At 46.1% G+C, this 27,378-nt stretch overlaps 3 protein-coding genes across 3 annotated transcripts in view; 2 read left to right on the top strand and 1 right to left on the bottom strand.

The window, feature by feature from the left end:
• Positions 1–15,170, top strand: part of P4HA3 (prolyl 4-hydroxylase subunit alpha 3) — a 41,001-nt gene extending 25,831 nt beyond the window's left edge. Inside the window, exons 8-13 of the mRNA XM_033119047.1 lie at positions 3,552–3,616; positions 6,200–6,359; positions 7,336–7,398; positions 12,266–12,334; positions 13,657–13,753; positions 14,530–15,170. Of these exons, the coding sequence (XP_032974938.1) occupies positions 3,552–3,616; positions 6,200–6,359; positions 7,336–7,398; positions 12,266–12,334; positions 13,657–13,753; positions 14,530–14,600 (525 nt within the window). The 3' untranslated portion in view covers positions 14,601–15,170. The remainder of the gene's footprint in view (positions 1–3,551; positions 3,617–6,199; positions 6,360–7,335; positions 7,399–12,265; positions 12,335–13,656; positions 13,754–14,529) is intronic.
• Positions 10,996–11,485, top strand: LOC117029819 (60S ribosomal protein L32-like). Its single transcript, XM_033119048.1, has one exon. The coding sequence runs from the start codon at positions 11,046–11,048 to the stop codon at positions 11,451–11,453; it is 408 nt and encodes a 135-aa protein (XP_032974939.1). The 5' UTR covers positions 10,996–11,045; the 3' UTR covers positions 11,454–11,485.
• Positions 15,171–25,594: 10,424 nt separating the features above from the next.
• PPME1 (protein phosphatase methylesterase 1) overlaps positions 25,595–27,378 on the bottom strand; it is a 57,064-nt gene continuing 55,280 nt past the window's right edge. Inside the window, exon 14 of the mRNA XM_033120715.1 lies at positions 25,595–26,828. Within this exon, the coding sequence (XP_032976606.1) occupies positions 26,810–26,828 (19 nt within the window). The 3' untranslated portion in view covers positions 25,595–26,809. The remainder of the gene's footprint in view (positions 26,829–27,378) is intronic.

Raw genomic sequence — 27,378 nt, 5'->3', positions numbered from 1 at the left:
TATTGTAATAACTACGTATGGTGTCAGATGGGTACTAGATTTGTTGGTGTGATAGATGGGAGGGGCCTGGGAGGCAGGGTGAAAAAGGTGAAGGGATCAAGAAGTACAAATGGTGAGTTATAAAATAGTCATGGGGATGTAAAGTAAAGCATAGGGAATATAGCCCATAATATGGTAATAACTATGTATAGTGCCAGGTGAGTACTAGGCCTGTCAGGGGGATCACTTCTTAAATTATATAAATGTCTAACCACTATGCTGTATACCTGAAATTAATATAAAATAATACTGAATGTCAACTGTGATTGATAAATTTAAAACGGAGTGGGAGGGGTATCATAAGTCCAAATTTCTAGGTCATGGGGATGTAATGTACAGTATGGGGAATATGGTCAATAATATTATGATAGCATAGTAAGGTGTCAGATGGTTGATGGACTTATCATGGTGATCACTTCTTGAGGTATATCAATATTGAATAACTATGGCGTTCCCCTGAAACTAATACAATCTTGTATGTTAGCTATATTTTTAATAAAAAAATCTTTTTTAAAAAGTGAACCTTCCTCTGTGGGAAAGGCAGTTGGGTGAGGAACAGATGGAGAAAGAAGAAACAGCAGGATTCCCTGTGGATGTGAAATTCATCAACGTGACAAGGTGGCTAAGGGTATTCCAGGAAGACAAAACAATCTGTGTAAGGAGGGCCTGAGGTGCAGGGTATTCAGAGAAGGGAGGAAGCCCTGCAGCTGAAGTGTGTCAGGGATGGGGTGGGGTGTAGGAGATGAGGCTACATGGTCAGAGACCACTAGGAAGTGCTGTGAATATCACGCTGGGGAGCTGGGATTTATCCTGTAGGCAGAGGGTGAGCTGTCAGGCAGTTGTAAACAGGACGGTGGGAAGATCAGGTCTGCAGATTTTTAAGGAAGATTCTGACAGCAAACATGGACTGGAGGGGAGAAGAGGAGCAATAATCATTTCATCTAAAAGGCCCTGCAACGAAGTCTAGAATCTTTGCAGAGAAAGTTTTGGAGACGATTACGCTCCACTGGGAAATTGGAACGATGTATTTTCAGTAGCGTCAGCTTCTCAGGGAGCCACTGAAGCATTTGGCCAGCAGCTACTTTTTCCTTAGAATAACTCTGTTACCATAGTAACAGGACAGGCGGCCCACTCGGAGACGTTGGTGTAATCCCTATGGCCAGGTCATCTATCTGGCATGCACAGACCTTGCCACACTCCCTTCCCCCAGAAGTGTCTTACTGGGGTTGCGGATTCCTCCCTGTCTGGTCTTTGGCTCTGCCAGGAATAAGCCCTGGCTTGTATGGCTGCCCCACGGGAGCCGAGCACAGACGCCTCCGTGGCTTGCCTTGAATTTGTCTGCTTCCTATTCACTGTCCCTTTTCCAATGAATGCTCTCTTGTCACTCCTCCCCCATCCACATCCTATCCATCCTTAAAGACTTTTTGAAACCCCTCGCGTCCCTTGGCCCACTAGGCCTGGCCACTGTGGCTCACTTTCATCGGTTCTTTCAGTAGGAACGTTTTTTTCAGAGTCCTTTTTGGGGACCACCTACAATAACCTCTCCCTCCTCTGAACTCAAAGCTTTTGTCACCAGTTGTTTGGTACTTTCACTTATTCTGCCATTTGTGTGTTGTCCCGTATCATTCATGGGTGAGCAGCCTGTGTCCCCAACTAGACCAAACTAGTCACATTGTGTCCTTGGAATGCCTCGCCTCGTAGCATGCCCGTTGTAGCCAGAGTGAGCACTAAAAGGTCGAACCTGACCATGTCAAACCCTTGCTTACACTATTTAATGGGTCGTTTTTGCTCTCTAACGATTACAAAGCTCCTGGGCCTGACTGCTGCCAACCCCTTCCCTAGCATGTCCCCCTTCCACGTAACACCTCAGCTGCACTAAACAACTTGCATGTCCGTGAACGAGCCAGGCTCTCACTAGCCTGCACACATACTCGTCTCTCTGTCCGAAATGCTCTTTCCTTGGCCTCCTTTTACCTGTCTGATCCCAGTTGTCTTGTGGGCCTTCTGGGAACCTTCTGTCTCGTAAGAACAGGCTGGATGCACCTTCCCTTTATTTCCGTAGCACCCTGTGCTTGCCCATTAGGCCCCATGACTTACATCTGGTGTCATATGTTGTATTTCCAATGCCTAGCACAGAGAACAACCGAAAAATATTGATCCCCCCAAAGGAATACTTGTAGGTATACAATAAATAATTGTTAAAGGAATTAAGTGCAAGGAATCTCTTTAATGGGGAGAGGGAGCAGAGATTCCCTAAGACTTTTTAGAAACCATTGACACTGTCCTGAAAGAACAGGAGGGAGCACCCCTCCTCTCTCCTGTATGCATGACTCAGGTGAGGCTGCCAGGATACCTGCTGAAGGACTGGATAGAGGACAGAGGCAATATCAGTCACCTGCTGTCTGCTTCCTGATATTGTAGTGATGGGCTGAGAGAAACTCCCAAGAACGTGCTGTTCATGTGCTACATTTTATAGCCGGGTAAACGGGTCCAAAGAAAGGAGGAGGCTTTCCCAAGGGCATCTACCTGGCTTAGCAGCAGGAACAATAACATTACAGAAGCCTCCAGCAAGGGAAGGGTTTTCGTCTTAAGCTGTTCATTGCCCTGTGCTCTGCTCTGACTGCCTGTGAAGTGCCAGGGCTGGGTCTTTCAGTACAGGACTCTGGGTCACTCATTCATCTGCTCACCTCCCCAGTATGGAGCACCCACTCCCTGCCAGGCCTTCTCTGGGGCCTGGGGATACAGCCCTGACAAAAGACCAAGTTCTTGCCCTCAGGGAGCTGACATTCTGATGACACATGCAGTAGACGTATATAATTAATATCTCCCTGCCTCTCCTTGGTATAATGCTTTTGCAGTCAGAAGCCACTTTATTTAAAAACAATGTACATTTTATGTCCAGACATTGCGGACAAAATAGAGACATTCAGTTAAATTAATGACTTCAAACCTGTTTGGTCCCCTCCCACCGCCGTCAAGGCAGTTGTAGCAAAGCAGATTTGGTCTGTAAGGAAGGGCTTTTGTTAGCTGTGTCCAGGAGGAGCAGGCTGCCTCCGAGGGAAGAGAGGTTTCCTGTTTTTGGAGGTACTCAATTAATTCAACAGATACTAAGTGCTTTGCTTACCATCAGGCAGGCCCTGTGCCAGACACTGGGATACAAAGATGAAGGCGAAACAGCCCTTGTTCTTACAGAACTCACAGCCTTGCAGATGCAAAAGGGATTCAAATATCACTTTGTTTCAGTGCAACAGACTTGTTGAGTGCTTACTGTCTATAGACTCGATGCTAAAGTTTATTTTCAACTCTAAGGTTGTTTTGTCACCCTTAATTTTTTTTATTTTCAAGATCGATAGCTATCACTAAATTAGTAGCATATGCATAATATCCTTTAATAAGGGAGGAACTGGCGGTTGTTAGGTTTATGCTTAGAGAACAGCATATCTTTGGAAATGACAGAGTCTTTCCCTCCACATCGAAACCACTTGAGCTTTCTCTTACGTCCTCCCCACCAGCTACAGAGATCCGTGGTGGCATCAGGCGAAAAGCAGTTACCGGTGGAATACCGCATCAGCAAAAGGTAAGAGGGTCCTTCCTGGGCAGGAGCTCCGGCCGTACCTGCTGCCCACCCTCCAGCACAGCTGCCATTAAGGAGCCATCAGAGACGCTGCTGGACAACCTGTAGTTCATGTTTCTATCTGCACATTCTTGTTGAGAGGAAGAAATGTCCACTCTTGTCACCCAAGGGCCTTTCACAGATTGTATTATGATCTGAGGACTTAACTAGGAGGCTATTAGAAAAAGGCAAAAAAGCTCCTATGCCCTCAATCAAAAAAAAAGAAAAAAAATCTCCTCACCAGGATTGCTTTTCCAGAGAATACGGTCTTGTCCCTATTTGTAATCTGACTTTACAAGATTCCATTCCCACCTCCTGACTCATACTCACAGCATGACTTGCCAACATTCAGGCAAGAAGGATGACGAGGATCTCTGGACATGATGGCTTCCCTAGCAGGGCAGTTTGAGCTGTGAGAGCCCAGCTTTATCTCCTGCTCTCCATCCCTGCCCACCCCCCACTGCAGCACTTTATTTGCACTGTAAGGACAGGGCCGATGCTACAGTAAGAGGAGGGTCCCCATCCCAGCCACGGGAGACACCAATGACAGCCTCCTCGGGGAGAGGCCAGACCGCAGGCTGGGTGCAGAGTTTTTGTTGTCTGGGAAGTGAGGTGAGTGATGAAAGCTTTGATGCAGAATCATCTGGCTTAATCATCTGACCAATCATTTGGTCTGGTACATTTAAGGACCTTTCACATTATGAGTTATCTTTTGAGTTTTGGAAGGTCCATATGACCTCAGCTTCATTGCTTTTCTAATCTCTCTGACATTCAGGCGTCAAAGAGAAAGTTAAACTTTCAGGGGAGTGGGTGGTATTTGTTTTACTTTTGAGGTAAAGAAGCCTCCTTTTCCTTTCCATCACTCTGCCCTCCTGTGAATTTTGGTTCTGTCCTCACAACTTCACTGGAACTGGTCGCTCAAGGGTCAGCGGTGAACTCCTAACTGCCAAATCATTTTCCTCTCAGGAGCCTTCACTGATCATTCATTATCCACAAAGTAAAGACCAGTTTTCTGACCGTGGTGTCCTCAGCTGTCTGCAACATGCCCTGAGCCTACTGGCCCAGACTTATCTCCTATTACTTCTTTCATAGACCAAAGGCTTTCACATTTGGACACACTATGCAGTGTCACACCTCTGTCTGTGCTTACGCTGTTTTTTCAGCCTGGAATACCCCTATGTCTTCTCCATCTATTGAAATTTTATACAACCTTCAAAATTTGGCCTACATATCCATCTTACCTCAGTACCCCAGTCAGAATTAACACTGGCCTCTTCTGTGCTCCCCAGCACTTTTGCTTTAAAGGCTGGTCTCAATTTTCACTCTACCTTGATCTGTACTCAGTTATATTTATGTGTCTTCTCCCATGAGTTCTGGGAACACACTAGCTTTGTCCTGGATATCTTCATAAACCTAAGAGCACATAGCATAGCACTGTGCATGCACTCCGTATGAAAGAATGAACAAATCAATCCAGCATTTAAAGAGCAAAGAAGTGGTCTTCCCGTATCATTCTGAGGCACGTCCCTTCAGAGCCTTACCTCCCCAGGACGCTCACTGGCTTTGCTTGGGGAGCACTTCCTCACGTCCCTAGGACCTACATTCTGATCCCAAATCCTCCACTTTGTCAGAACCTCAACAAGACCATCAAGAAAAGAGACTGAACTTTGCTTGTTGGCCTTTGACCTATCCTGGTTTGTCTTGGAGTAGAGCAGAAGAGCAGAGATTTTTCAGAGTGTTTTACAGCAGTCACTCACATACAGCTTACAAAGCATCTTCTCATGCATTGACTCACGGTCTTCAGAAGTCGGTGAAATAGAGATTAATTATTACCATTCCCATTTTATAGATGAATACACTGAACCTTAGAGAGGTTAAAGGTTAAGTGCCTGGGCATAAGGTCACACAGGATCAGGGACCGGTCTTACTAATTTGAATCCATAGCTTTTTCCGTTGCACGCAGCTACTGATGTGTCTGACACATACGGTGTTTCCCCAAAAATAAGACCTAGCCGGACAATCAGCTCTAATGGTCTTTTGGAGCAAAAATTAATATAAGACCTGGTGTTATTTTACTATAATATAAGACTAGGTATAATATAAAATACAATAAAATAAAATAAGACTGGGTCTTACATTAATTTTTGCTCCAAAAGACGCATTAGAGCTGATTGTCCAGGTAGATCTTATTTTCGGGGAAATGATAGCAGTTTTAAAGGCAGGGTTTTTGTCTTTTTCCTTTTTGTGTCCCAGTGCCTGGTACTTTGAACCTTCACTCTTCACGGCACTGAGCTCAGGGCCTGAGTAGGTCTCGGAGAATGTTTGTTGAATGAATGAATGTATGAATGTTGAGACAGAGCTCCAAACGGACTCGGCAGACCTAGCATAGGAACGAGTGGGTCATTAGGCATTCGTGTCTATCTTCCTGTCCTGCCTGCCTCCTTCCCTGTCTTTCTTCCTCTGGCAATTGACATCATTCATTCATTCACAGACATTTGTCATTTCGGGCATCCGACCACTGATGCGCACGTCTGTGGTGTGTTTCAGTGCCTGGCTGAAGGACACCGCTGACCCCGTGCTGCCCACCCTTGACCATCGCATCGCTGCTCTCACAGGTCTTGATGTGCAGCCTCCCTATGCAGAGTATCTCCAGGTGGTGAACTATGGCATCGGAGGGCACTACGAGCCTCACTTTGACCACGCTACGGTAACTGGGGGTCGGGGGCCAGCCTCCTGGGGTGGGGAACCAGACTATCGTTTATTTCTCTGAGGCAGAACTCGTGTAGGGCTCCCAGGGAGTACTACGGGAAATCTTAAAATAAAGCTTCTTGTTCCAGGAAGACCTGAAGCTTCGGTTTCACGCCGATTGGTGCTTACTCATTTTCTTATGTGCCACCTTCCCCCGCTCCATAATTTGCTGGTGGGGAGAAGAAGGTGGCCTGTCATGGAGTCTTCTGTCTTGCTTCACTCAGGGACTTCCAGTGAAGGTTGCCCTTCCTCCAGTCACTCTCCTTATCTATGTTTTGTCTGATTCCATTTATAGGAAATTTCTAGAAAAGGCAAAACTATAGACAGAATGTAGATCAGTGGTTGCCTGGGATTGGGTGTGGGAGTGGGGATTGACATGAGGGAATTTTTTCAGCTGATGGAAGTGTTCTAAAACTGGACTGGTGGAATGGTTGCTCGCACAACTCTTAAAATTGACTCAAACGCAGTGAATGGTATAGTTACAATGGGTGGATTTTATGATATGTAAATTATATCTCAAACTTGTTCTGTGACCCAAAAAAGGGGTTATCTCTTCAGCAAAAAAATGGGAACTCCAGTCTTCTAACTTGGTATTCCTATATAATAACTATCTATAATTTGTATATATTTATTTCTTTATTTCACCAAGAAATTAAAGGTGCAATTAACTCCTTATATAGTACTTTCACTACTGGCAAGCAATTTTGTTTGATTAGCATACAATTCACTTATATGAGTGTCTAATAAATGAGTAAAAAAAAAAAATGCATATTGAGTACCTACCAGCACAGATGGGCACAAGCCCCACTAGATGTAGCTCAAGGCTATATCCCATCCATGACACCCCCATTTTTCTCTTCCCAGTATTATGGTGGAATCCTGGCTGTCACTCTGGTGCCAACTGCATAGAGTAATACGTTTTATTTCTGTCTCAGTCACCCAGCAGCCCCCTGTACAGAATGAAGTCCGGGAACCGAGTTGCAACATTTATGATCTATGTGAGTCTTGCTCTGAACCAGGGCTTCTTACTTCGTGACTATCTAGGTGTCTATTTTCTTGTTCTCAAAACAGTCTCAGAGGTCGATTTGGTCTGGTACTCACAGCTGAAAAATTTGCAGGGCTTTTTGAATTTCAGACAGCATTTTTCTTAGGCACTACAGGAGGTACTACAAGTCAGATTCCCCAGGTCCCTCTGTTTCATCTTGCTTACATCCATACTGACTGACAACAGGGGTTACAACAGAATCATCCAGTTTATTAGAATCATCCATCTAGAACACAGGAGCAAACTGTTGCTTTCATTGTCCTTCCCAAAGGGCTACAGGGAGGATTCAAGAAAGGCTAAAAATCACCCCTGCCATTTCTGGGTTCTGAGTCACCAAGTCAGTCCAGTTTCCTCTAACAAGTGCTAACATCCTAATTCCAGGTGAATATGGTGGGATCCATGAATGTTCTGGGAGACATTTAACCAGGGTGAGGTGTAGACTGGCACTGTTGTGTCGTGGTGCTGGTGAGAAAATAATTTAGCAGTATGTATTAAAAGTTTTAAATATGAGAGATCCAAGATGGCGGAGTAGATAAACACTGTGTCTGCATCCTTCCGTGAACATATTAAAATTACAACTGAATTATATAACAATTAACCTGGAGAATCATCTGAAGTCCAGCCAAACAGAAGTCCTATAACTGAAAATATAAAGAAGCCAAATTGAGACTGGTAGGAGAGACAGAGACGCGGAATGGGCTCCAAACCTCCATGTGACAGCTGAGAATCAAGAGGAATATCTCTGCTATGGAGGTTCCCCCCAGAGGAGCGAGGGACCTCAGCCTCCAAACCAGGCTCCTCAGCCCAGAGCACTGGTGCCAAGAAGAGGAGACCCTACAACATCTGGCTGTGAAAAGAGTCGGGATTCCAACCATCTGGGTGGGACAGAAGGCTGCGTGAAACCTAGATATCCTCTTAAACAGCCCACGCACAGACTCACTTGCTCCCAGGCACTCACCTTGGGCTCCAGCGGAGGGATAGTGATTCGGGAAGTGTCGGAAACATATAGGGGCATACTCTGAAGTTGTGGCTGTGGGGGGAGGGCAGGAGGATAGACGACATTTTCCCTATGTAAGGTCCTCCTCCAGTGAAGCTGGCAGGAAGGCGCCATCTTTCCTGTGTTGAGCCCTCCCCCTACACTTACGTCCAAATCTGAATCTGATTGGCCTGGTGAGCTCTACAGCTCCGCCCCGCAGATTCACTGGGACCCTGCCACACCCAACTCCCCCAACACCGGAGGCACTCCTCTCGGGTGAGCCATCAGCCCCACCCACATTGCATTCTTTCTTGGAAAACTAGGTATTGGAGTCTGGCAGGCCCCTGGCGGGTGGTGAGTGGCCTCAGTGTATTTTGAGACTTTTGCTGAGTCTCCCATAAGATTGTCAGCTGATTTCTCAACAGACTCAGCAGACTAGAAGGCATTCACACAAATATTCAACGTGATGAAAACGATGGACCTACAACCAAGACACTCTACCAGCAAGGCTATCATTTAAAATCAAAGGACAAAAAACTTCCCAGACAAGAAAAAGCTAAAGGAGTTCATCACCATCAAACTAGTATTGCAAGGAATGTTCTTTAAAATGGGAAAAAAAATCAAAATTATGAATAATAAAATGGCAATAGCTACATATCTATCAACAATTACTTTCATGGTAAGTGGATTAAATCCTCCAATCAAAAGACATAGGAGGGCTGAATGGATAAGAAAACAAAACCCTTACATATGCTGCCTACAAGAGATTCACTTCAGATTGAAAGTCACAGACAGAAAGTAAAGGGATGGAAAAAGATATTTCATGAAAATGGAAACAAACAAACAAAGCTGGGGTAGCAATAATTACACCAGACGAAATAGACTTTAAAACAAAGGCTATAAGAAGAGACAATGAAGGACCCAGTAATCCCACTTCTGGGGATTTATCCAAAGAAATGCAACACACTACTTCGAGGGGAAGTGTGCATCCATATGTTCACTGCAGCATTGTGTATAATGGCCAAGATACGGGGGTAGCCTGGGTGGCTATCAATGGATGAATGGATAAAGAGGTAGCAGTACATATATACAATGGAATATTGCTCGGCCATAGAAGGGAATGGGTTCTTACCATATGCGGCAGCATGGATGGACCTGGAGGGTATTGTGCTAAGTGGAGTATATCAACAGAGAAAGACAGATGCAATATGATTTTGCTTATATGTGGAATCTAAGAACAAAATTAACAAACAAAACAGAAACAAACTCATAGATTCAGAGAACACTTTGATGGTTGCCAGATGGGAGGGGGTTGGGGGTATAGGTGAAAAAAGGGGAAGGATTAAGAAGTACAATTGGTTGTTACAAAGTAGTTATGGAGTTGTAGGGTATAGCATTAGAAGTATTGTCAATAAGATGGTAATAAATATGTGTAGTGTCAGATAGGTACTAGATTTGTTGGGGTGATAGATGGAAGGGGGTTGGGGGACAGGGTGAAAAAGGTGAAGGGATCAAGAAGTACAAATTGGTTACAAAATAGTCATGGGAATGTAAAGTAAAGCACAGGGAATATAGCCAATGATATGGTAATAACTATGTATAGTGCCAGGTGAGTACTAGGCCTGTCAGGGGGACCACTTCTTAAATTATATAGATGTCTAACCATTATAGTGTACACCTGAAATTAATATAAAATAATATTGAATGTCAACTGTAATTGAAAAATTTATAAAAGGGGACAAAGAGGAAGGGAATAAGAGGTCCAAATTTCCAGGTATAAAATAAATAAGTCATGGGAATATAATGTACAGCATGGGGAATATAAGCAATAATATTGTGATAGCATGGTACGGGGTCAGATAGTTGATGGACTTGTCATGGTGGTCACTTTTTTAGGTATATAAATGTTGAATAACTATGATGTACCCCTGAAACTAATATAATATTGTATGTTAGCTATATTTTTAAAATTTTTTAAATGAAACAAACTAAAGTATTAAATATGTGCATATACTTTGACACAATACTACTAATGCTTGGATTCTTTCCTATAAAAACAATCTAAAATGCAAAAATAATTTTATTCACAAAAATGTTCAGTGCAGTGTTGTTTATAATAATAAACATTAGGAAATACCCTGAATGTCAAGAATGTAGTAACATAAAGGTTAAGAGCAGGGAGTTTGTAGTCCGATAGCATTGGCTCAGCTCAAACCCTTGCTCAGTCACTGGAGAGTTACGTGACCTTTTGTAAAATACTTAATCTCTCTGTATCTCAGTGTCTCCTCTGTAAAATGGGAATAGTAACAATAACAATTCTTAGGATTGTTGTGAAGAATAAGTGGGATAATATGTTTGTAAAGACTTACCGAGTTTCCCCGAAAATAAGACCCAACTGGAAAATAAGCCCTAGCATGATTTTTCAGAATGACATCCCCTGAACATAAGCCCTAATGCGACTTTTGGAACAAAACTTAATATAAGACCCGGTCTTATTTTTGGGGAAACACGGTAGTATAATGCCTAGCATATAGTCAGTCCTCAAAAAAGTCAACTATTAGGCCCCTTCCCCTCTCTTCCTCTGCGCTGCCTACGGAAGTGGCGTTCATCTTTTACCCGGTATCATGGCTGCCCTCAGACCACTCGTGAAGCCCAAAATCGTCAAAAAGAGGACCAAGAAGTTTATCCGGCACCAGTCAGACCGATATGTCAAAATTAAGCGTAACAGGCGGAAACCCAGAGGCATTGACAACAGGGTGCGCAGAAGATTCAAGGGCCAGAACTTGATGCCCAACATTGGTTATGGGAGTAACAAGAAAACAAAGCACATGCTGCCCAGTGGCTTTTGGAAGTTCCTGGTCCACAACGTCAAGGAGCTTGAAGTGCTGCTGATGTGCAACAAATCTTACTGTGCTGAGATTGCTCACAACATCTCCTCAAAGAACCGCAAAGCCATTGTGGAAAGAGCAGCCCAGCTGGCCATCAGAGTCACCAATCCCAATGCCCGGCTGCGCAGTGAAGAAAATGAATAGACAGCTTGTGTGTAAACTGTGTTTTAATAAAACCATAAAATTCTTCCAAAAAAAAAAAGTCAACTATTAGGATATAAAATATAACATTGCTTTTTTTTTTCTGGATGGTAAAATGATGAGTAATATTACTTTCAAGTATTTTCCTATTATTTTTAAATTTTTTTATGTATTTTTTTGACAATCAGAAAAACATCTTCATATTAAAAGAACACATCGATAATTCTAGAATATACCAGTGGTGAAACTCCTTAGCTGAGGTTACTTACCTAGAGAGGGACTGAGTGATCTGGGAAACATGCCAAAGATGCTATCAGTAGTTCCTATGGTACCCAACTTTCAAAACTAATCATGTAGTCTAAACTGTTCTGTGAGCCACAGTTCATGATCCATTAGTGGACTGTGAAATAAATTTAGTGGATCTGGTCAGCATTTAAGAATTCTGAACTAGAATAGAATAAGATAAAATGGAAAATAACAGAGGGTTTCTTATGCAGCAAGAATGTTTTATGAAACGTCTACTTTACTTCAGGGCTGTTCATTGTAGCCCTCAGTAAGGATGTTGGCAGGAAGGATAAAGAAAGGGGGATTCCTAAATGTCGTCCTCTTGTGGCCCTGCCATCAAACACTAATGCCATTGAGTAGGCTCCTTTAATTCCTAAATTGGGTGATTGTCTTTCAATAAGTAATTCTCCCAGAGCTGAAATAGGAGTGTTCACAGGAGGGAATCTGCAGAAAGGCCATCAGATGTCAGGTAGGGCAGAATCAGGCAGGCAGGGGCTCTTTCAACTCTGGCTCTTTCTCTGGTGTTGTAGCTGAGCTCGGTGGAAGCAGGAGGAGCCACAGCTTTCATCTATGCCAACTTCAGTGTGCCTGTGGTGAAGGTGAGTGGGTCTGGTCCCAACAGATGCTTATAAGAATGCAGCACCTAACACCCTGGCTTTCATGCTGTCTGTGCTTGCAAGCCTTTTCCTGGGAGGGGGGATAAGAAGAGGCCTTTCCCTGATGCCCAGAATCAAAAGATAACCCCTCCGTGTTCTTGACAAGCACATAGTATTGTGCCTCTATTTTTCATAGTGTTTACACTTATATTACAAGTAGATGATTACATGTCTGCCTTTCCGTTTATGATAGAACTCCTCAAAGGGAAGAACTGTTTTATTAACCTCCGATCCTCTCCAGCAACTGGTCTCCTCAGTCGTTCATTCAGTAAACACTGAGGGCTGGCTGGAGGCAGCGAGGGTATGAGGAAAATTCAGAGTCCTGTCCTCCAGGAGCTCACGGCGAGGTGACAGGCAGTAACCACATATGGCAATAGAGAGTGAGACCAGGTGAGGCCCAGAGGAGGGAGTAAGAGATTTGTTGAATGAATGAATATTTCCACCCAATTTCAAATTAGTCAGTCAATCAGGGATGGCGGCCCTTACTGAATTCAGGAATGAAATGAGGACAAATAAATGAGATCATGCCTACGAAGCACTTAGCACAGTGCGTTCAATAAGTCAATGCAGATATCTATGAATACTCACGGGGCTGGCCAAGGTTAAAGTTAGTCTATAGACAGTGTATAGGAAAAAATGCTGGGTATGGGCGGAAAAAAGGACATGTAGGATTTGGATTCAAGACACCCGGGCTTGAGTTCTGACTTGGCTCCTTCTTAGTTGCATTGTTGAAAGCCCCTAAGCCTCTGCTTCCTTGCTGGTAAAGTGGGGAGGTGATAACGCTGGCTTCCTGAGGGGTGCTATCAGCGAGTGCTGAAGGAAGGGTAAGCGTCTGAATTAGTAAGTTCTTAGTTGTATGACGCACGTTTTTTTCCATCTTGTGGTTTTTGTTGAGTGCCTCACCTCTGATCCAGTGACACCCCTATGCTCACCTTTCTCCTAGGACTTCTCACGCTGTCCTGTCCTGGTCTGTTTTTATGTCTGTCTCTCCCACAAGACTGTGAGCTCCTGAGAGTAGCATTGGACAGGATTTGTCTCTGCATCTTTAGGGCCTGGAGCAGGCGAGGCCCTCAATAAATGACACATGCACAAATGAATGAGTAAATGGCAACTTGAGACATTTTGTGCCGTTTGATGCATGCCTTGCCTCCAATCTGCACGGACAGTTTTCGTGTAATGACATGCATGCGTTTATTCTGTCATGTGCTTTCAAAGACTGAGATTCTGGGTTGAAAACCCCTGGGGCGGGGCCTTTCTGTTTTCAGAATGCGGCACTGTTTTGGTGGAACCTGCATAGGAGTGGTAAAGGGGATGGTGACACACTTCATGCTGGCTGTCCTGTCTTGGTGGGAGATAAATGGGGTAAGGCCTGCCTTTCAGGGCATGTGAATGGGGTAAGGGGTTCACAATAAAGGGAGGGGCGGTGGATGGAAAATAGCATAGGCCTTTCATTCCAAAAGCTTCATTACAGAACCCCGTTATATTGCGATCAGATTCTGGGGTAGTTGTCCCCAACAGATTGGAATCCTGTCACAGAACAGGTGTCAGGAAGAGTTTATTGACCTGACCAGATGGGCCTTGAGTCCTGAGCATGGCCGAGAAGTAGTTGCTAAGTCCCAGGCCTCCATCCCAAGGTGAGAACCATCCATCAATGCCTCCCCATGAAGAGATGGTCTAACCAGGAAGAGATAACTAAGTAGGGACATGTTTATGTCATATATATGTTTTCAAAAGCACTGAACTCTGAAGACAGAAGAAGTAGAAGGGATTCTTACGCTGAGATGGCCACTGACAGGAGAAGCCACCCCTTTTCTCTTGTTAGTCTGGCACCACGGGGGCGGGGGGCTTTTAGGAACTACATGAATCAAAGGGGACTGATTCTTAGAATCCACAGGTTTAAACATTAGTCTATAGCAGACAGGACCTGTCAGGGGCTTTTTCCAGGGGACAGTGTCCTCTTTGCTATTTATCTCTCCTAGAAGCAACATCATATATAGTCCATAGCAGGGCTGGGGTCAGGGTGAGGCAGTTGAGTTGCCTGGTGCAGAATTTAAGGCCATTACACAGCCCCGACAGTGAGCACGGCCGCTGTCCGCTCTGCTGAGCTCGATCTCTTCTTCCTCCCCATCCTCTCCCAGTGGCCAACAAGTGGATACACGAGTATGGACAGGAATTCCGCAGACCCTGCAGCTCAAGCCCTGAAGACTAAACTGTTGGCAGAGAGAACATCGGTGGAATTCCTGGGCTTTCCAGAGAAGCCAGAAGCCAGAAGTTAGGGTAGGAGAGGAGAAAGGAAAGCAACCTTCTGGAAGAGGGCGTTGTCAGCATGGTCTATTCCTTGCAAATGGGAGACAAGGAAGTGGCCTTTACCAGGGGACACCTGAGAATTCACACTGTTTCTCCTCCAGGCATGAGTCACAGAATGGACAATATAAAGGACTGGGCAAGAAGGCTGGAGAGAGAAGTTTCTGGAACTCAGACACTCTCTGCTGGGAATAGGACAATAGCAACAGATTCTGGGGTTTGGTCAGTGGGGCTTTTGCCATTTCGAGCCTTGACCACAGGGACCCAGAGGTGGCAATGAGGACACTTGCAGGAGGGGCCTAGCCCAGACCCATGGCTTTTTGCCCTTCTGCCCACTGATTTCTGCTAAAGACTGAGTAGGGAGTGTATCTGTATCAGCCGTGTACCTCACATGATGATATTTTTTACGCAGAAAGCAACTTTCTTCTTTTTTTATATGATGATTTTTAAGACAGCCATTAAAAATGTTTACAAAGCATTTGTCACAACTGAGAATATTCTTACAATATAACATTGCATGAAAAAAATGCAGAGTATAAAATTCCCGTTACGCCATAGTCTCAACCTGGCTCACCTCCCACCATTCCCCTCTCACTACATTCCAGGCACGATTCTTTCTATTCCTCAGAACCACCATTCTCATTGCCCCCAAAATCATACCCACTTTTCAGGCCTTTGTATTTGCGGCTCCTTCAAATCGTCCCTGGCTGAGCTCTTGGCTCAGCGTCACTTCAGAGAGGCCTTCGCTGACCACTTGAGCGTCCAGCCATTTTCTTTCACATGTACTGATTCTTTTTTCGTCATCACACGTTTCTTGAATTGAAATTGCTCTATTTAATTGTGGCCAGTTGCCTTCCCTAAAGGGTGATGCTTTAAGACCCCACTATACTTCGTAAATGCCTGTATTATTATAGCCCCCATCTCACTGAACTTCAGTATTTATTTATTTGCCTGGCTGCTCACACTAGATTCTGCGCCCCTTATTTCTCTGGGTACCCCCCAGAAGGAGGTCTGGTTCGAAATTAGTAGGCATTTAGCAAACATTTGGGGGGTAAATGAATAAGAAGACATCCTTCGAGCTGTGCTTTGAAGGACAGGTAGAACTTCTGCAGGCAAAGTGTTAACGAGGAGCCACATTTCGCAGCAGAAGGGCTGGCAGGAGCTAAGGCTGCTTTGATGAGTGACTGTCAGACTTGAGCACTTGTGCAAAGAGGACATTCCAGGCGACTTGGCTCAGGTTCCTCAATGGGTAAGAGCGTGTGTCTTGCTCACAAAGAAGCCACCCAGTTCTGGGTGGTTAGATGCTGTGCTGCCTCCCCCCCTCCCCACCCTGCACCATGCACGTCAGGATTTCTGCTTCCCAGAGTTCTCTGGCCTCCAAGGAGAGGGCTCTGAGGTGCTGACATCCAGCTTCCTGCAGAGCCTCGCTCAGAGCCTGGTTGCACCCCAGCATTTCTGCAGAGTGCTCCCCGATTCTGGAAATTCTCTTACTAAATTACTGACATGGAGGGGAGGAAAAATAATTTTCCCTCTACCCTTCAGTGTTCTTAGCTGAGACCTCTGTAGTTCTCGTTAGAGACAAATTAATAAGGAACAAACAAGTTCATTAACATGTATGTACCATGTATACATGGGGACACTCGGAAAAATGAGTAGCTCCCCAAGGTGGCTTAGAATTCAGGATTAAATACCATCTTAGTAGGGAAAGGGGGACAATGTAGGCCTCTTAGGGGAGAGAAAATGATTTTTAGGAAAGATGAAGGGCCCTTAGAATAGATGGAAGGTGTGATAGTTTGCCGTCGTCTGTCTGGGTGTGGTGTCCACTTCTGGTCTCCTCTCCTGTGATAAGTCAGTCTTTCCTGGTTGGTGAAACTCCCAGGAATGGGATTTATGACTACAGAGTTCCTTTTGGCGAATCTGTCTTTAGGCAGATAAGGGGAATTCAGAGAAAGCCTTTTCCCGCATTTGCTGTTTTTCAAGTGCCCTACAGCTCAGAATAATCAATTTGCCAGAGCGGCATATATGCGGGGGTGTGTGTGCGCGCGCAAGTTCTGCTTCCCTTTCAGTCTCACCCTGACAACCTGCCTCCTGCAGTTCCAGAGTAACCGACTAAGACAGAAAGCTACTGTCTGTGGGCGACACTGCTCCCCTTCTTCACTGCTGCAGGGATCAGAGCCGGGCCACCTCAGAACTGCAGGGTGCGTCTGAGCTAATCACAGCAACCGCAAACTTGGTGAGTTTCCCACAGGACGGGCAACATCTCATATGTATCCGTGAGTTAATGCCCTTCCCAAACCTATGAGCTTGATCCAGTCATTGTCCTATTTTACAGGCAAGAAGGCAGAGCTGGAGTTAGGTAATAGTCTGGCTCCAAACCTTGTACTGTGAACCACTACTTTCAAAATGTCTGAGAGGTGACAACTATCAAACATCTTGACCAGGTGACTGAGACCCAAGAACTGTCTGGCTGCAAATGAAGCAACAAGTGCTTACTGAGCATCCCTAGGGCAAGCTGGGGCTCATGCTGTGGGGCTGTGAGAGGCGCAGGGTGCAGTTCCTGGGAGCTGACGACCAGAAGGGGAATGAGACAAGTTCATCCCGAGTGAAATGTTAGCTGAGCACAATGTGAAAATGTTGCATGCCATAGCGATGGATTATCCTGAAGGCTGCAGTCCAGAGCAGAAGGGGTCATTTGTCTTTTCAGATCACATTGCCCAGGTGCTGACTCGGTGCCAGGCCCTTTGGGGGACCAGGAATGAAGAGGAGAATTAGGTGCTGACCCTGCCCAGACCCGCAGATTATCACGAGACAATGTGGCCACAGTTGGAGCCAGGAGCAGAGAGGCCCCCCCAGAGATGTCACAGTCAGGAGAGATGCCCAAGTCTTGAAGATGGGGACGGCCTGCAGAGGCTCGGAGGGAGGGGCAAGGCCATACAAATGGGGGAGGCAGGAGGAGCGACGCCCCCTAGAGCTACAAATAGTACCACCTTACGTTTGGCCAGTATGTTCGTTTTCAAAACACTTTAGCCCTCCTTCTCTTGATCCTCACCTACCCAGGGAGGACAAGTGAGCAGGAAAATGAGGTCTGGAAGGGTTAGTGCCACGCCTGGGGTTACACAGGGGAGCTTGGCCTGAGGCCTGGTCTTTTCTCCCTCACCAGGCCTTTCCTCTCAATGGCTTTTACAGCTGTGTCCCTCCATTGCAGCACAGCTGGCGAGGGGCAAGGCCTTATTCTTTTATACTTGCACGAGTCTCCATGTCTTCAGAAACTCTGATTAGTCCTGCTGTGGGGCCCTAACAGTGCTTAGTGGGTGGACAGTTAATTCTAAATAGGACCGACTTGGGGCAGAGCTTGCTTATGATTTTGTTTTTTTTTCTTGCACTGTTCTTCAACCTTTTCTCCAACAGCTTCATCCAGCCTGGGCTCCTGGCATTACACTCTATATTCCTCGAAAGCCTCACTCCAAGAAATAAATATTCTTTACGCGAATGACTATTATTGTTATCATTAGTAACCACATATTGGGCATTTACCAAGGCCAGGCACTGGACTGAGAACTTAGGTGGATTTGGCTCCTCAGTCCTCACAACGAGATAGGTACTATTACCCCCATTTCACAGATGAGGGAAACTGAGGCAGAGAACGTGGAACTTGCCTGAGGTTACACAGCTGTAAAGTGACAGAGGTAAGATTCAAATCCAGGTCTGGCTGTCTCCAAAGGTCTTAACTAGCCCTCTGTTGTCTGCGTTACATGTTATTTTCCTGTGGTTGTTTTGCTATCATTAGCAATAATATCTTTTGGAGCCAAGTTTTTGAGAGGAGTCTCCAACCTTTTCCCAGACTTTGAAAAGCTCTATCTTGTGTGCCATTAACGCCTAATGGCTAAGAGCCTGTCGGGTGGAGGTATTTTGTTGAATATGCAAATGAATCACCTCAATTCCACAGATGCACAATGAACACCTATTTTATGACCAGTCTCATGCTAGGTGCTCCACGGAAGAAAAGGAGGAGGCCTGCTCACTGCCCTTAAGGCAAAATTAGCACATGCCCAAATATAATAGAGAATTCGATATAATCAAGTGGAAAGCTGTGGGGTACTCACCCTAAGGATCATGGGAGCTGGGAGAAAGGGGAGAGCCCTACAGGTAGAGTGGGCTGAGAGGGCTTCCACACTGGGGCTCAGAAACACATGGAAAGAGTAGGACTGTATCCCTATGGAGGGCAGGGAGCAGCGGCTACCTCACTTGTCTCCCCACACAAGGGGGCAGGGAGAGCTGTCTGAAAGGAAGAAGTGAGAGGGTGTTGATTCTGGGGGGCCTTTGTCCAGCAATGCTGAGGGCAGCCAGCACAAATTGCCCTTTCATGGAACCACTCAAAGAATCCCCTGTGTGGGGACCCTGGCTGCTGAAGCTGAGCGAAGCCAAAGGAGAGGGGGTGAGGTGGGAAGACGGGCGTTTGCCTGCAGACTGCTGTACACTTGGCAAAGCTATGAAATCAGCCAAGGACTAGGGGAGGAGACAAACATTTGTGCCTACTCTGTGCCAGCTATTTTATTTCCCTTGTCTTATTCACAACCATTATCATCCCTTTTGGCAAGGGAGGCAAAGGAGGCTCAAAGAAAAGACTTCCCTAAGTTCACACAGCTGGAAGCAGAGCCGGGATGTGGTGTTGGGGAGGTCTCCCCTACCAACTGCTTCTAACCTCTTTCTCGCTGGACTTTCTCCTTTCTCAGCTTGGGATTCCCCACAACTTTCTCTCCCTTAGGAAGTAAAGCCTGTCTCTTTCCCTTCTTCCTCTCCGCCCCATCTTTCTTTTATTCGCTTTGTCACATGACCTTTCCCATCAAATGCTTGCGAGGCTCGTTCTCCCTCAGGTCTGAGTGACAGAGGGTCCCTCTGTCCCTGCCAGGGGCATACTTGCATTTGAACTGCGTAGCCCCTGGTGAAATCAAAGACTGTCTCAAAGGAATGAAGTGTAAGGTGACAGTCTTTCTGGCTAAGGGTTTAAGGGCATGACCCAAATGGATCCCCATAGGTAAGTACCTCCTCTATCTTCTTTCAAGTTCATCACATTTTCAGGTGGAACGTAACTAAAACCATGACTCTGAGGCCTCCTGTTCATCTGCTTATCACCTTACCTGGTGGGAGGGCAGCAGTTACTCTCCCTGGCCCAGGAAGATGAAGTGACCTGTCCACAGTGTGTCAGTGTCAGAGCCAAGACTAGCAGGCAGATTACCTGACTCAGCGACACAGGTTCTTTCCAAAGCTTCACAGGTGCTTGGGGCAGGAGCACAGTGGGCGAACGATGCTACCGATACCGATGGTATTTTCATGGCACAACTTTTGTATGTGGTCCATCACTCATTCATTCAACTAGTCATTACTGCTGACACCTCTGTGCCAGGCCCTTGGCAGGGGCTGAAGAGGCTGGGATGACTCTGACTCTGTCCTTGAAGAGCTCCCAGAGAAGAAAATCCACGTGATGACAATACTTGCAGAAAGGGGACATGTGATGTGTAACAAAAGTCCAGAAGGGGCATTGCTTCATATCTGGTGTGACCGGCTTATGTGACATTTGATTTGGGCCTTGAGGAAAAGGAGGTATAGGGTGTGTGTGTGTGAGATGTAGATGGGAGCTTACCTCACAGGTGTATAATGAGTCCTTAGATTAATGTGTCTCAAACTCAAAAAATCCATACCTTTTTCTTTTGATAAAGTTTTCGTTAGTCTTGGAAATTCAGATATGTCTTTCCAGGAGAAAAGGTTTTGTCTAACTTTATGCTCTGTATTCTGTTTCAGAAAAAAAGATTTATTTTTCCCTTAACCAAACCATTGTATTAATCTTTTAAAACTTACACAAGGTCCCGTAGGGGGCGCCATCTGCCTAGAAACTTCGCAATGCTCTCCAGGTCCTATCGCTCTGGAATCTCTGGTTTGGACTCTTTGCAGTAAAAAGGGAAAGAGGAATCGTCAGCGGCTTACCTTGGAGAAGCAAGGTTATCTATCCCGCTGCCTCTGCTCAGTCAATTCTTCCTATGGGAGCCGCTGAGCCTCCACAGCTCGCCGGTGCTAGAGAGAACCTTCTCCCAGGGGAGCCGTGAGACCCTCTGGCTCTTAAGGGACACTCAGGGAAAGCCTCCAGGGCCTGGGCCAGTCAGCGTCAGCTCACAGGCCCGACTCCAAGGCCCTCTACCGGGCTCTTCCCAGAGTTCCCCACTCTCTCCCTACACATCTGTCCTGGAATGAAAAATTAGTGAAACACAATGATGTATCATTTCACACTTACTAGGATGGCGATAATTTTTTTAAAAAGGAAAATACATGTTGTAAAGGGATGTGGAGAAATTGGAACCCTTGTGCATTTTCGGTAGGAACGTAAAATGGTGCAGCTGCTGTGAAAAATGGTTTAGTGATTCCTCAAAAAGTTAAACATAGAACTATGACCCAGCAATACCTTTCCTAGGTATAATTTAAGAGAATTAAAAGCAAGGACTCCGACTGGTACTTGTACACCAGTGTTCACAGCAGCATTGTTCACAATAGCCAACACATGGAAACAACCCACGTGTCCGTCAGCAGATGAAGGGCTAAACAAAACGTGGTGTATACATGCAATGGAATACTATGCAGCCACAAAGAGGAATGCAATTCTGATACATGCTACAACATGGATGGATCTGGAAAACAGCGTTGTTAAATGAAATCAGCCAGATGCAGAAGGACAAGTGTTGTATGATTCCACTTACATGAGCTACCTGGAATAGGCAAATTCACAGAGACAGAGGCAAATTAGAGGTGCCCAGGGGAGGAAGAATGGCGGAGTTACTGTTTAGAACAGTTTATGTTGGGGACGATGAAAACGTTTTGAGTATAGATAGTGGTGATGGGTAGACAGCATTGTGAATGTAATTAATGCCATTGAATTATACACTTAAAATGGTTAAAATGATAAAAGACTATGTTATGCGTATTTTATCACAATTGAAAAAAGCTGTTAACAAATCCGAGAACATTCCTAAGCCAGAGGAGGGTTTACAATACTGGGCAGCACTCAGGCCCCAAGTGCGCACCAAGTTCAACTAACTGTTCTGCTTGAGAGCAGCCCCCCTTGGTGGGGTTGGGGAGGGAACCCAATGCACCTTGGATCTAATGGCTATTACCTTGGTTTCCCCTCCCTTTGGGATTCCCAACCATCCCCTTACCTTCTTAGCACCATGGCAATTTCCGCTTTTCACCTTGACTACTGCAGGAAGCACACATTTACTATACTATACCCGTAGGTCTCATTTAACATTCATGACACCTGTGATTTAAGGGTTGTCAACACTTTTTTTTTGGATAAGGACCCTGATGTGCCAAAGGTCACCCAGCTAGTACGTGGCTGAGTGCCAGTCGCCAGGGCCCCATCTTCTTCCACACACCTGCCTCACCCCTCACCTCTTCTCTGGTATGGTTTGGGGGTGATAAGACATGCACTGGTCTGGGGGTTCTGAGGCTTGAGTCCTAGCCAGGCTGTGCTCCTGTGTGACCTTGGACAAATCACTTTCCTTATCAGAGCTTTTGTTTTCTCATCTGTCGGATGGCACTGCTAACCTGTCTGCTCAGCCCACCCACGGAAGAGTTGTGAGATCTCAAGGATGAAAATGTGCTTTAGAAATGGTATGTATTATATTGTGTCAGTTATTCTAAGCTTAAGTTTGATTAGTCACCAATATGTGGCATCATCACTGATCATCAGGAAAAACTTTCTCCGCCATCACACAGTTAACTACTCAGCTAACTGTTCTCTCCATCCATTTGTAAGAAGCCAACCACTTGGCTCGTCTCAGATTCCAAGGTTTTGCCTGGCTACCGGCTTGGGTTTTCTAGCAAACTGCTGGGAGAGAAAGCCAGCTCTAGGAATAAGGGAGCCTCTTGAGTTTACATAACTTTCTGAGCCATGGAACCAGAGTGAGAATGTGTTGATTCTGGCTGCTGATGGCACAGCCAGCTGGGGCAGGAGGAGTTGGCTCGAAGCTTACAAACAACACACTGTTCCTGCAGGGAAGAGTGTGACTGCCTTTTGCTTTCTCTTCTCCTGTTGCGGGCTCTCTTCTTGCTTTTCCCTCATTAATGTCTTGACTGTTTCACTCCCTACCCCCAGTTCTGATGACAAGCCCTTGAATCCAACTTACGGGTTCTTCACACCCCACTGTCTGAATCACTTTCTATCTTGTTCATCCCACCGCCAAAATCTTGAGCCCGTCCTCTCTTCTCACTGTCCTAGTTAGGTCCACCACTGCCTTTTATTTTACCTGGGCTACAATTGCCTCTTTACAGATGTCCAATCCATCTACACAGGTACCCGCGTTCCCTAACTTCAGACAACTCCCCATTTTTGCCACTCAAGGCTTTTATGGCCTGCCTCCTGCCACCTCTCCTGTCACAGCCTCTCTTCCAGCCACGCTAAGCGTACTATCTCCCAGTTCTCAGATTGACTTCCAAGTCCCCTGGGCTTCTGCATGCAATGTATTTCCCTTCCTTCTCTACCTCCACTGTGATGATGCTTCAAAGCTCAACTCGAATGCTCCCTTCTGGGAAACCTTCTCTGACCTGTTTCCAGAGAAGTTTGGTTGTCCTCTTTGCCTTTGTGTAACGTGGTCACTCTAATGGTCTCTAGACTATGAGGCCATGTGAAGAGCCTCCTTATGTATTTATCTCTGTCTCCAAAGGCCATTGGAAGCTTGGCACAGAAGAGGTGCTCAGGTTTGCTTAATCAGTAAATAAATGCTCGTAAGAGCAGGTTTAAAAGAAGATACCACCAAGAAGACATGCCCAGTTCCCGTCATGCCTTTGGCCTGAGTCCTCTCAATCTCAAGAGTCTCCTCCCACTATTAAATGTATTTATCCCAAAATTTGCCTCCCTTCTTCTTTCAAGAACTTCTCCTAGGAATTTTTTAGTGTGCATGTGTGTGTGACAGACTGGCCTTTGGTTTGACCCAAACATGCTCCTTCTGGCTCTGTAATAATCCTTCACTCAAAGAGCGCAGGGGTCTTGTGTATTCCCTTCCTGAGTTTATCATACTGAGGTGCAGTCTTCACGAGGACATTGTTATGGCCAGCACATAGTAGGTGCTCATTAAGGATATATTGTGTGAACATATGGATGGTTCCTTCTCTGCTGCAGTGTAGTGAAACGCTCAGTAGACAATGATGCTGTCCCCTCCTAGCTGTAGCTGTGGACAACACATTTCACATCCCTGAGCTTCGGTTTTCTTGTCTTTAAATTGGAGATAAAGGATCAAGGAGATGTGACTAGCACAGTACCTAACACAAAGCTGAACAAATATTTCATTCATTCTGTCTCCATCCATCAACCCTGAAGAGCCTCATTTTCCTGGTCAACATCTTCTTGCTTTTTTAAGTCTGGTATCTGGACCAAATAACCTCTGCCCAGGATCCCCGGTGTAGTCCAGAAGACAGCATGAAAACAACGTAGGTTTGAATTCTGCCACTGCCATTTCTGAGCTGTATGAATTGGGACCTGTCTGCCTACTTGTAAAAGGAACATAACATTTACCTCATAGGGTTGCTGTGAGGATTAAATAAGATGTGTATAAAGTGAATTAGATGACGTCCAAACTGTGATGACTAGTATGACTTGCCTGGTGAACAGAAGTGGCTGATGTGTGTTCCTGAAAACCACACGTGATCATGCTGCCCCCCTGTGGACAAAGGGTCCTCCAAAGGGCTTGGTGGGAGAACCACCACACACAAGGCACTTTTCTTCTTTGCTGGGGATGTCATGCTTCACCCTGAAATACTTCGTGAACATCTAAATCAGAATTCTCAGAATTAATGTGCTTATTAGAATACAGATCACTTCTTACTCAGCAGGTCCGATGTGGGGACAAAATCTTTAACAAGCCTCCAGATGAGACTGATACTACTGGTCCACAGACCACTCTGAGTAAAGGTCTTAAGGATAATATGGGAGTGACATGACACAAACTATTCATTTAGTGCCTCCACTGTGCCAGTTACTGAGAGAGCCAGTTAACCTGTATTAACTTACGTAGTCAAGACCCTGTGGGTAGGTACTATTGAGATGAGGAAACTACAGCACAGAGTACGTAGTTATCTCATACAACCTGTAAGAGCTGGGCCTTGGGTTCTAATTTAGGCATCCTGGCCTGAAAGCCTTCTAGGAAGAGGACTCCAACAGTTTGTAGAGGATGACCAAGGGAGGGGCTTCAGCAGGGAACCAGCAAGGGTACTGAAGTGACCTAGCTGAGAGACGAGGCCTCAGCGCAGGAGCTGTGGGGTAAAAGAGGGGACATAGAAAAGAGAATGGACAGGGTTTGGTAGACTAGACTAGATATGAGTGTAAGAGAGGGAGCTGTCTAGAAAGCTCTGGCTGTCTCGTTTGGGCAACTGGAGAAATCGTGGTACCATTTCCTGAGATAGGAAACCTGGAAAGAACTAGTTTTAGGGGGAAGGTGAATTCAGTTTTAGGAATGGTCAACATGAGTGGCTTTTGGTCATCTCGGAGAGATCTGAGGAGGTAGATGGAACTAAGTGTCTAGCACTCAGGAGACGATCGGGGCTGTGGACAAAGCCATAAGGTAGAATGGCAAAGCCATAAGGGTCTGAGGTCACATGGACAGTACACAGACTGTCCTGTTCTGGACCAAAGTTGACACAACAAATAATGTGAAGAGACAGGACTGGACTCCACGTGTCCCTGGCTGTGGTGGTGGTTGGCTCTGTTCATTCCACTAGGCATTCTGGATCTGGGGAGCATGCAGAGCACATGATGCTGACGGGCTGCAGGAAAGGGGTTTGTGGTGCTCTATGGTGACTACATCCAACAAACTGTCAGCAGAAATATGGACCACTAAGACAGAAAGACTAGACTGATAAAGGTTGGGAGGTATTTATTTTCTTTCACAAGGTCATAAATAACAAAGAAACAAAGTAGGTCCCAGACTCCGGACCGTGCAGCAGGACAGGAATAGGAAGTTGTTGGGTGGAAAGGTGGAGGGGGCTACGCATCACCTAAGACAGTCACAGAAAAGATGGGCTGCAGGAGGCTGCCCCTCCCTGCCCTTGGAAATGTCGTGCCTGGGCAGCAGGGGGAGGCCACGGTGCTGTGATGAGGCAGCTGGAAGAGGGCAAAGACGGAGGATGCTGGGCTGTACTGTTTTCTATGAAGAGCGACATGGAAACTACAAATGGCAAAGATAAGCTGTGGGTCTAGAAGAGGCAAGCGGGCACTCTGCACACCTCCAGGGACCAATTATGAAAACGGTTAAATTTGATTCTTAAAAACAACTCCACAGGCTTCAGCCTGCGGCTTTGTGCATGGGCTGTACTTTACCTGGGTTGCTCTGTGGCAGGTGAGGGCTCAAGAGGCCCCTGGAGCAGCCTGGCCTCAGCCCAGGGCAGGTGCCCAGACATGTGGGAGTGGACGGTGGGCTCTCCCCAGATGGGAGGCCATGTGCTTGGACTGGCTGGACCTGATTTTCAGGCTAGTTTCTTGTGATGCTATCCACCACCCCTCCCTGTACCTAAGGATTGGATCCTGGACTCTGTAAGTCTTCCAAGCCTGGAAGAGTAAGACTGGAATAAAAAGGTATCTGACTGGTGTTTTATTTGAAAGGGAAAAATAAGGATTACCCTTTGCATGGTCCCTCCCCTAAGGTAGGGAGGACCATGCAAGAACAACCTCAAGGAATGGAGGTCCCTGAGCCTGGGTGGGGGTGGGGGTGGGGGACATTTGGACCATGTGCACTGCCTAATGCCGGGAATCAGGGCCCAGGGTGGCAGTTCTGATGGAGGCTGCACACTAGGTAAGGCAGGGAGAATAGGCAGGGGCTACCCCTGGACATGGAAAAGGCGGGAGCCAGGGAGCCTTGGACTAGGGAGGCCGGTGTCAGTCAAAGGCCCTGGAAAACAATGCTTTTGGCAGGAATACACGAAAGGGCTTGTACATCTGGGGATGCCCGTCTATAGGGAGCCGGTGTCACATGGTCGGGCAGGAAGGTGAGGAGGAGACAGCGGCATCACAGTGGCCTCTGGTGCGATGTATTTACAACAGAGCTCAATGCTGAGGGAGGGATGGACAGCAGGTCACTAACAGCCAGGAAACACACTGTGAAGAGTGGAAAGAGAAGGGAAACCCGTGTGACCATCACTAGCCTTCCCCCTGCTCACCCAGCCTCCTCCAGGAAGCCCTCTCTAACAACTGCCAAGGCCCACGCAGATCTGTCCCTCCTCCCCACAGCCCCACCAAGGGCTAGACACGGGGTCTGCTCTCAGTGTACTGACTTGACCAAAGCTCCAGAGGATCCAGGGGCACCAAACACTGCTTATTAAGAGAAATTAAGTCTTTACTGTTGATTCCTGAGATCCATTAATGGTCAGAAGTCTGCAGGGTGGTTCAGCATAAGAGAGTCATTTGTGTGCCAGGCTCACTGTGCCAGGCTCCTGTCTTCGCTTCCAGTGCCTACCCTGTCCTGTCACCCTCAGCTCCCAGGCCCTAGCGTTCCAAGTTCTCTAATGCAGAAGCCATTCATTTTTCTTCAACATTTCTTCTTCAAACTTCCTGAGGGTGGGGAACAGGTTCCCCTGGGCCCTCACCAAAACCAGAAAAGAAACTTTCCAACTGGCAGGCGTTGACTCTTCATCAAGTTTGTGGGCTT

This window comes from Rhinolophus ferrumequinum, chromosome 11, assembly GCF_004115265.2.
Source record: "Rhinolophus ferrumequinum isolate MPI-CBG mRhiFer1 chromosome 11, mRhiFer1_v1.p, whole genome shotgun sequence".
Lineage (NCBI taxonomy): Eukaryota > Metazoa > Chordata > Mammalia > Chiroptera > Rhinolophidae > Rhinolophus > Rhinolophus ferrumequinum.
This window is presented reverse-complemented; position numbering and strand designations above follow the sequence as displayed.